Genomic DNA, 8,777 nt, shown 5'->3' on the forward strand with positions numbered 1-8,777 from the left:
TTGCTAGTTAAACATGGAAATTTCAGATCTGATGCAAAACAGATGAGTTGCATAATTAGGAAATGGAATTCACCACCACATCCAGCTGTTGAGTCCTAGTTTAGAGCATGATGAAGACCAGCTCCTTCCCCATTCCAGAGTGGCAGCAGTGCACGGGGAACTCATTGGACGCGGTAGAAAGTTCCAGCAGGACTCACTGTGCTTCCTCTTAGCAAGAAACTGCCCCGAGACCCTCACAGGAACAAGTTACAGACCCGCACTGGGTCTCCATGGCTCCTACGGCATGTGCAGCCGTGCAGGGCACAGAGCTTCATGAGCATCCTTAAAACACAGAATTGCCTTGTACTGCCGCATAATGTTGTTGTGTTTTTCTAACATAGCCAGAAGTCACTTGCAAGCACCTCTCTGTTGCAAATACTTTCATGCTTGTACTGAAGCTACGAAACAAACAACTCAGCTGCAAAGCAGACAAGAAGAGACTCAAACAAGAGCCAGGACAAATAACTGCTTGCTGTAGGCTCTACAACAAACTTTAATACCCTGGAATTACACGCTGCCACCCATAGAGCTGCTTACAGGTGCCCTGGGGAAAGCTTTAAAGCAAAAGTGTTCCTATAAATCGTTTTTGTCATGCTAGTTTGTCACTCCCTCTCCCCCCAAATATTTTTACCCTCTATTTCCTTAGAAAAGGGATTTACACATAACATGGGAGTTACTCAGGAATCCAGATGTGTGCAAGAGAAGAGATCATGCACCCGTGATTATTCCTCAGCGGGGGTTTCACCATGTCCTCAAAGAAAAAAGGCCAGTACAGAGCAGTAAGGACTCCTTTCTGCCTTTGACAGGACATACACTGTCTGCTGCATCTCACAGATCAGTGGTTAAAAATGCCCACTTTGTTTTCAGTGCCCAAATCAAAAACCTTGAGAGTTGATCTGGTGGAAACAGTCAGCAAACAGGTTTCCTTCCAGTAGCCATAGAAGAGTGCAAAAGAACCCAGTGTTCACAACTGATTTCTCATTTTCCCCTAAATCCTCTGCCCCGTATTTACAAGGTCCCAAATTCTGCAGTCAGCCAGGTCTGCGCCTGTGCCTTGAGGCAGAAGGGGACAGGCATTATTCCAAATTACAGAGAAATAGCAAAACCCAGGAGGTGCTGCCAAGCTCTTCTGCATCTCACAGGCACAGGATGGAGCCAAGCGTTCGCTGAGCACCGCACAGCGTATTCCTCAAAGGGTGGGAAAAAATGATCAGAAAGACATCGCAACACACGCCGCCACAACTTTTGTGCAATACTTACAGAGCTGCAGTTTATAAGTTCAGCCAAGTGACAATGAGGGGGATGCTGAGGATGGAAACGTTGGGAACATGGGTCCAGGCAAAGCTTTGAGCCATGCTGGGGCTGCAGAGGTCAAACAAGCTGCCTTGAAATTTGATTTTTCGAGACTCCCTTCTCAGCATCTCCCAGACAGCTGCTGCTTCCTTCTGGCACTCCCAGAGCACTGTCAGGGCACATGTGTGAAATTCATCCCAGTACCTGCAGCCAGAGAAGACACCGCACCATCAGTCCAAGGAGCGGGGCAGAGCCTCGCTGCCCCAAGCCCACCCTTCGAGCAGGCTGTATTTTGTGCAAGTTGCCCAGACTATTCATGGCCTCCATTGTCTCCCAGTGTCTTGGCTAAAACTCTAAACATCAAAACACACTGAAATTATTTCTCTTTTTTTCCCCCTCTCCTTTCTCTGGAAGTCAGTAAAAATCCATTATTTTCTATCAACAAATGTCTCTGTCACCGAGCAGTCCGAGTGTCTAAAACAGGCTGCAAACAAAGGTTCAGCACAGTTCATTCATAGCTTTCTGCAAGCTGAGTCAAGCTGGACCAGGCTGGGCCATGTCCCTGACCGGGCATAGGGAGGACAAGAATGGGCATCCCTGCCTGATGGGTTTTTTTTGGGATGCTGAGTGTCTGAGGATCATGGAGCATTAGACTCCATGTCAGACTCCCCAAAGGCTGCTGTAGGTGCTGCGATGGGGAGGGCACCCACAGCCTGGCAGTTTGCTGTGTGCACGCTAGCATGTCCGTAAGTCCCACGCGCCTGAATTCACTGGCGAGGTCTCTGGTTTGTAGGTGCAAACACACAAAAGAAAACAGGAAGAGCCCGAAAGTCTCAGCAAATGCCATGGGCCATCCTCTCCTCTGGAAGTGGATCCTCTCCAAAACAAAAACTTGCCCAAGGGACAGATAAGCCTCTACACATGCTTGGCACTAACCTTCCCCCCAGGACTTCTTTCAAACAGAGTTTCTTTTACCTGAAGAGAGCTTCAAAAAACCATTTTGTATTGCAGCTTCTCTGAAGCAATGCATGTCCTGGCACTAGACACTGGGGCAAGGCAGGGACCAGCCAGCTCCCTGGCCTCTGCCAGCCCACAGCACCTAACGACTCGCACCCCGAGGCACCCTCCTGCCCTCCCCACCTCATCAGTTTTGCTGTCCCAGGTCAGCTGGGGCTGGGCACCACCTCCAGGCCATAATTTACCTGCCAGCTGGAGGCTGCCTAGAGGACAGGAGCAATTGCTCTGCCACCTTCCCCATCCCACCAGGACACAAGGCACATGTGCCAGCCCTCAGGAAGGAGATGCAGCCCAGCTGGCCGAGCAAGGACCCTGCACACAGGAAAGGGGCAGCTTGGTTTTGTTCAAGCGGGCTGTGCTAGAGAGGACACCTTGTGCAAAGGACGTGAGCACTCTACTTAGTTTTCCTACCAGGGCTTACATGAGAACGCCAGCTGTGAGGGAGTTCATTAAGCAGAGTCACTGTGGCAGAATAAATGTCCCCAGCTAATGAGAAAAGCTGGTGCCAACCCAGGTAACCTCCCACGCTGCAGCAGCAGCAGAAGGCAGCTCTGCCAGGCAAGAGTTAAACCTGGCCCGTGTCTTGGGGCAAAGGATGGTGGAGGGGGATGATGGCTCCTGCCTGGTTCTGCTTTCAGCTGGGATGGCAATTCCCAGTGTTTCACCCTTGGCAGCCTCCATCTGCTCAGCCAGGCTGGCTGCTGTCAAGCCACTTGCGCAGACCAGCTCCTGGGCAGCACTGCACACGCAGGAGCCAAGATGCCACCAGCCCCGTGCTGGCTCCCAGCCATCCGTCCGGGACGTGAGATCCATCCCTCACCCTCACTCCCGGAGAGGGGACCATGGCATCAGAAAAGCAGACAGCAGCAGAGAAGGCTGAGGGTTAAAAGCCAATCATTCAGAAATATTTCCTGGCAGGAAGCCAGGACATCATCAGCTTTTTCCTCCAGTCTCGGCAAACCCAGCTAGCTGTGCACCGGGACCAGCAGAAGCTGGCACGTCTCAAAGTGCAGAGCCCCAGCCCTGACAGCGGGGAAGGTCCCAGGACCTGTCCTGTGATGGTTAGTGCCCCAGAGCCTGTAAAAAAACCTTGTCTCACACATTTCCTATGAGTTTCAGCAGAGGAATCACTCCTCCGGCAGTCAATCACAGCACGTGCTGGGCTGCGTGCTCAGTTGTTTTCTAATACCAAGAAGCCACATGTTCAAAAAAAGTATGTATTACAGCCCAAAGTAGAGCAGTTCCTGTTTCAACCCAGCCTTCAGCCACATCTGAGAGAGGATTTTCATCCTGAGCTAGGCTGTCCCATGGAGAAGGGGGAAGAAAAAGCAGGTCACAGCCAACCTCTCCATCGGCATGTTTGCTGGCAGGGGAATGCATAGACAAAATAATTTTTTTTTTTTCTTTTTAAATAGGGAGGTAGTTAGTTTTCCATTCTCCTTAAGCAAAAGATTTTTGTTGAAGTGTTTTCCACTGTTTCGGGCAACAACCAGAGTTAGCTATTTCAGCTGGGGCAGGTGGGAGGGCTGGGTACCCTCTGCTCGCCTCAGCGGCGGCAACAACTCCTTGTCCCGGCTTGCTGAGAGCCCGACCTGCCTCCACTGACTGCCCCGTGCTGGTGCCCACTGCCCTGCTGCAGCCCTGAGAGATGCCAGCCAGCTGTGCTGGCACAGTGGGGCAGGTCCCAGGGCCTCCACCTCGCCACCAAGGGCGATAACTTCTCCTAAGGGGCCTTGCCCTGGCAGGTTTCCACTGCCCAGGGCATGTGGGTTTTCCTTTAATCGTTGTCTGCATTTCCTTACAACTCCTTTTCACTCCCCAGAGCTCACTGCTGGGGACATAGAGCTGCCTCCATTTATCTCTGCAAACATTTAATTTCCACCCCTTGCTTGCCCCCCGCCCCTTCTGCTCATTTCCTTTTTTAAGCAAACCTTTCTCCAAACCCACCCACCACCACCCCCCATTACTCAACTCTTCTAGTATTATTTCAGTCCTGCTAAAGTTAACGTCCTCCCAACACCATCACCTTGGGGCACTCACTACAAACTCACGAAAACCAGGGGTGGAGCAAATTCAAGGCAGAAGGACGAAGGGTCTCAGCCCGGAGGCAGAAAGCTTGGCTCGGGCAGCAGGATCCAACCCGAGGCCGGGTGCGGGCTGCTCCGGGCAGCGCTGGGGTAGCCCGGCCACGTGCGAGTCGCTGGCTGAAACCCGGGTGTCCAGGGGAGTCCTTCCCGGTGGGCAGAAGGATTGGGTCCCACCAGCCCCATGCCTCCCAGCTGCGGGCATGCAGGGGGGTCACAGGGCAAGTCCTGGGGGATGGAGCTTTTGCTAAGGGCCAGGGATGCAAACTCTGGCTGGAGCCACACGGTGAATGGATGGACAGACGGACGGATGGAGCTTACTGGGTCTGTCTGAAATTGGAGCAAGGAGGGGAGCATGTGTGCATGCACCAGCAGGATCCAGGAGTGCAGCAGAAGACAGTTCAGACAGCAGCACCCAGCTCGGGGGCAATGCCAAAAAGCCGCACTGGCTGTGCACCACAGGTAACCCCCTCCAACCCTCCCTCCTTCGGGGACCAGCCCCACAGGGTGGGGTGCGGGGGGTCCTGGCATGGGGCCGTACTCACCCACAGACTCGGTGCAACCCCTGCAGCTCGATGCCATCTGCCTCCTCGTACGTGGCCATGTTTTCCCCCAGCTTAAGGACGCAGTCCGAAAATCCTTGGTAAACGTTGGCACAGGCGGTGCCCGATGCCAGCAGCCCGGCCAGGTGCCCTGCCAGCCGCCGAGGGGTCAGCATCAGCACCCAGACCTTTGGGGGACAGAGCCCACCTCCCTCACTCCCCACCTCCCAGGGTGACCTGGGCAGTCCTGGGTCACCGCAGTGCCGGTGCCACCGTGGCACCCCCCAGCTCCCCCTTCCACGAAGGATGCACACGAACCGCGCGCTGTCCCTCACCCGCGCCCAGCCCTGCCTGCGTTTGCAGAGAGCCTGAAGGAGACGCTCTGCCAGGGCAGGGAGCCAATGTGGGGGCCGTCGGGGTGCCTGCTCCCTGCCTGCTCACCCGCACCCCGCGCCGGCACCAGCACCCCCAGCCCGGGGCAGAGGGCAGGGACGGGCAGGGGAGGCACGGCCAGCGCAGCACCGGCAGACAGGACCCACCGGGGAGAGACGCACGGCACCCGCCCAGGGAGCGGGGAGCGGACCCCGCATCACCCCCCTCATGGACACCCCAGAGGCCACCTGGGAAGGGGCCCCTCCCCAGCCCGGGCACCCCAGACCCCTGCCCGGGCAGCCTCACCCAGAGCGAGGAGCAGCACGGCCGTGCCCCGCCGCTGCCCCATCCCGCCGCCTCTCCGCCCGGGCTCGGGCTCCAGCCCCGCTGCCGCACCGCTGCCCGCACCCCCATGGCCGGCAGCGCTCCCCGCCCGCCCCCACCCGCCTCTGCAGGGAGGGCGCCCGGCCCCGGCCGTCACTAATGAGCGGCTTTGGCCGCGGCTAATTAAGGAGGGGGCTGGGCTGCGGCTAACGAGCGGCCGGGGGCAGCCCCGGGCCTGCACCCCCGGGCCCATCGCGCCCCGCGGCTCCCTGGATCCTGCACCCCTGGACCTCACAGCATCGCATCCCCACGGGACTCTCTGCCAGCAGCCATGGGTCCCCACACCCTGCACCCCACATCCAGGGACCCTATACCCATGGGCACCATGGCACCCCTTCACCAGCCCCAAAGCGGGGTGTGCCAGGAGGGGGTAGGACACACCCGTGTCCCACAGCCCAGCCTGTCCCCTTCCAACATTCCCAAATTCATCCTGCAACCCTGCTGCTTTCTACAACTCCCTGGCTGTGCGATCCTGCCTCTTTCCAGGATTCCAAAGTCCCTGCAGCCCTGCCCTTCCCCAGTCCTGGCCCTACAATCCCAGCCCGGGCTTGCCTCCACCTCCTGTGCAACCCACGCTGGCAGACACCCACCTGCAGGCTGTGCTGCCCACTCCGCGTGCCACCCTGAGTGGGGAACAGGGGCCAGTGCCGATACCAGCAGCAGGAATCTGGGCAGGACAGCAATTGCTTTGCTTCAGGTTTAGTCTCTCTCCGTGCACCTGCACTCTGCCCTTCTTGCTCCCAGGGCTCTCCCCCAGTCCCGGCATCCCTCCCGGGAGCCTGCAATACTGCAGGGCTGGAAACGTGCTAGCTGGTGCCAATTCTGCAAGTGGGACCCCCTCTGTGCACAGATATCCCCTGCCCCAGGGGGGCCATGCCAGCACCCCCAGCCACCTCCAGCCCCAGGAACCCACAGCAAGTGGAAACCACAGCTCTGCAAACACCATGTGTGCCCAAAGCAAATGCAAGACTAAGACAGAGAGCTTGAGTCTGAAAAAAACATAAATAAATCTCTTTATTTACAAAAGAACAACTCAACACAACAACCTACAAATCTTCCTCTTGGAAGCTCCTCTCCAGCTCTGCCAAGCCCTGCATCTCCATCAGCCCTGGAAGGAAAGCGAGCAGCACGGCCGTTTGGCTAAGCAGCAGCGCCTCGCTGAGCAGAGCTGGGGATTCCCGAGCCGGATCAGCAGCAGCAGCTGCTTTGGGTTGGGGTTCATCCTGACAGGCATTAGGTTTGCCGGAGCCCTGGGACATGCTGGGGAGGGCAGGACTCTGCAGCCAGTGCTAAACCCTGGCTGGGTATAGGATTAGACTTGGGTTGCCTGGCCCTAAGAAACTGCTCCCTTCCCAAAGTGGATGGGTGCTCAGGGAAGCGTGGTGGTGGCAGTTGTGCCACCAGGATGAAGGGACCGTGCACTGTGTCCCTGCAGCGGAGCCCACCCAGCCCAGCCCAGCCTAGTGGCAGGCGACCCACCCTCACTGTGGGCAGTGGATGGGGAGCACATGCCTGTCCTGCTGCTGATGTCTCCATGTCCACCTCCAACTCCATGTCCACCTCCATCTCCTCCTCCATCTCTCCCTCTGTCCCCACATCCACACTGCTGGCAGGCACCTCCGCTGCCTCCAGCATGAGGTAGCACAACCTAAGTTGAAAGCCAAGCAGAAAAGTGCATTGGTCCTGCCCTGGCCAGCCGAGCATACCTGTAGGATGGGGGTCTCAGCACCCCTGCCCCCTGTCACCCCCCATGGGGCGATGGGGCCCTTGGGCACATCCCCAGCAGGAGCTGGCTGGAGGCTGGACCGCTCCTTTGCCAGCAGCACACACCAGCTCTGACGGGCCAGCGCCTGCAGCCGGAGGATCCTGAGCTTCGTGAGCTTCAGCAGCTTGGGAAGCGGCAAGGTCTTGTGGATCTGCCGGAGCAGAGAGGGCAGGGGTGAGCAGCCCTGCTCCCTGCCCCACCGGGCCGGGGCACAGACGCCGGCCCCGTGCCTGCCTCAGTGCCCAGAAACTCCTTACTCTGCGCAGGCAGCTTTTCGGCTCCCTGCCATTCCGCATGAAGGGCAGAGCTCCAATGGCTCCAGCCTGGAAAGGAGTAGAGGAAGCAGTGGCTCAGACTCTGGGCAGGACCCAGCTGCTCCCAGCGAGCATCCCTCCAGCACAAGCCCAGGGTCCTGGGGCCCCCCCAGGTTATATCCCCCCAGGCAGGGATGCTCGATTTCAGCAGGGCATGAGCAGCCCAGAAGGGCTTTTCCCAGCCCATGGCCTCGCAGGGGTGGGTGGAGAGCGTGAGCCAAGCTCCCAGCCCCCTGAGCTCCCCAGAATGGGGTGCCCACCCCATGCCATGCCCGCAGTGGGCTGTACCTCCAGCAGCACAAGTGTCCTCTTCCTCCTGGTCTCCATAAAGCCACCGAGATGGCAGCACCAAGATGGGGACCAAGCTCTGGGAGCAGGCAAGAAGGACTGGGTCGTGTGTCCGAGGCACTGGGAGCAGAGGAGAAGGGCTGCGCTGGGAGCAGGGCAGAAGGGCTGCGCTGGGAGCAGGGAGAAGGGCTGCGCTGGGAGCAGGGCAGAAGGGCTGCGCTGGGAGCAGGGAGAAGGGCTGCGCTGGGAGCAGGGCAGAAGGGCTGCGCTGGGAGCAGGGAGAAGGGCTGCGCTGGGAGCAGGGAGAAGGGCTGCACTGTGCTTGTTGCTGGGCGCTGGCTGTTGGAACACGGGCTCTGACATCACACCTCTGTGACTGCACAGCGGTGGATGGGGACGACCCCTTAAAGAGTTGCAGCTTCAACAGGAACGTTGGGGAATTTTTGTTACCCCTCAAGAGATTTTACCCCCTTAAACACACTTTTGTGCATAAATATAAAATAAATATTTTATGTTTCTCGGGGCGGTGGGAGGAAAGGCAGTGAGTGCATTTGCCACAGAGGCAGAGGCGAGCAGTGCTGCTGGCTGCTGGAACCAGCCCTGGGAGCCAACCAACCCCGGTCCTGCCACCGGCGTCCCCAGGAAGGGGAGCGAAGGATGCTCCCAACAGCAGCACCTT

General features: G+C 57.9%; 1 protein-coding gene across 1 annotated transcript; it reads right to left on the bottom strand.

Annotated features, from left to right (window-relative positions):
* Window positions 1-1,111: 1,111 nt before the first annotated feature.
* On the bottom strand, window positions 1,112-5,696 carry LOC309410651 (neuritin-like; the record flags this gene model as incomplete). The annotated part of the gene is made up of 3 exons (XM_082007092.1): window positions 1,112-1,536; window positions 4,979-5,126; window positions 5,654-5,696. 3 exons carry the CDS (start codon window positions 5,694-5,696, stop codon window positions 1,311-1,313), a joined length of 417 nt encoding a protein of 138 aa, XP_081863218.1. The 3' UTR covers window positions 1,112-1,310.
* Between the last annotated feature and the right edge of the window lie 3,081 nt (window positions 5,697-8,777).

The sequence above is a fragment of the Phaethon aethereus genome, assembly GCF_964289735.1.
Source record: "Phaethon aethereus genome assembly, chromosome: 16".
Taxonomy (NCBI): Eukaryota; Metazoa; Chordata; class Aves; order Phaethontiformes; family Phaethontidae; genus Phaethon; species Phaethon aethereus.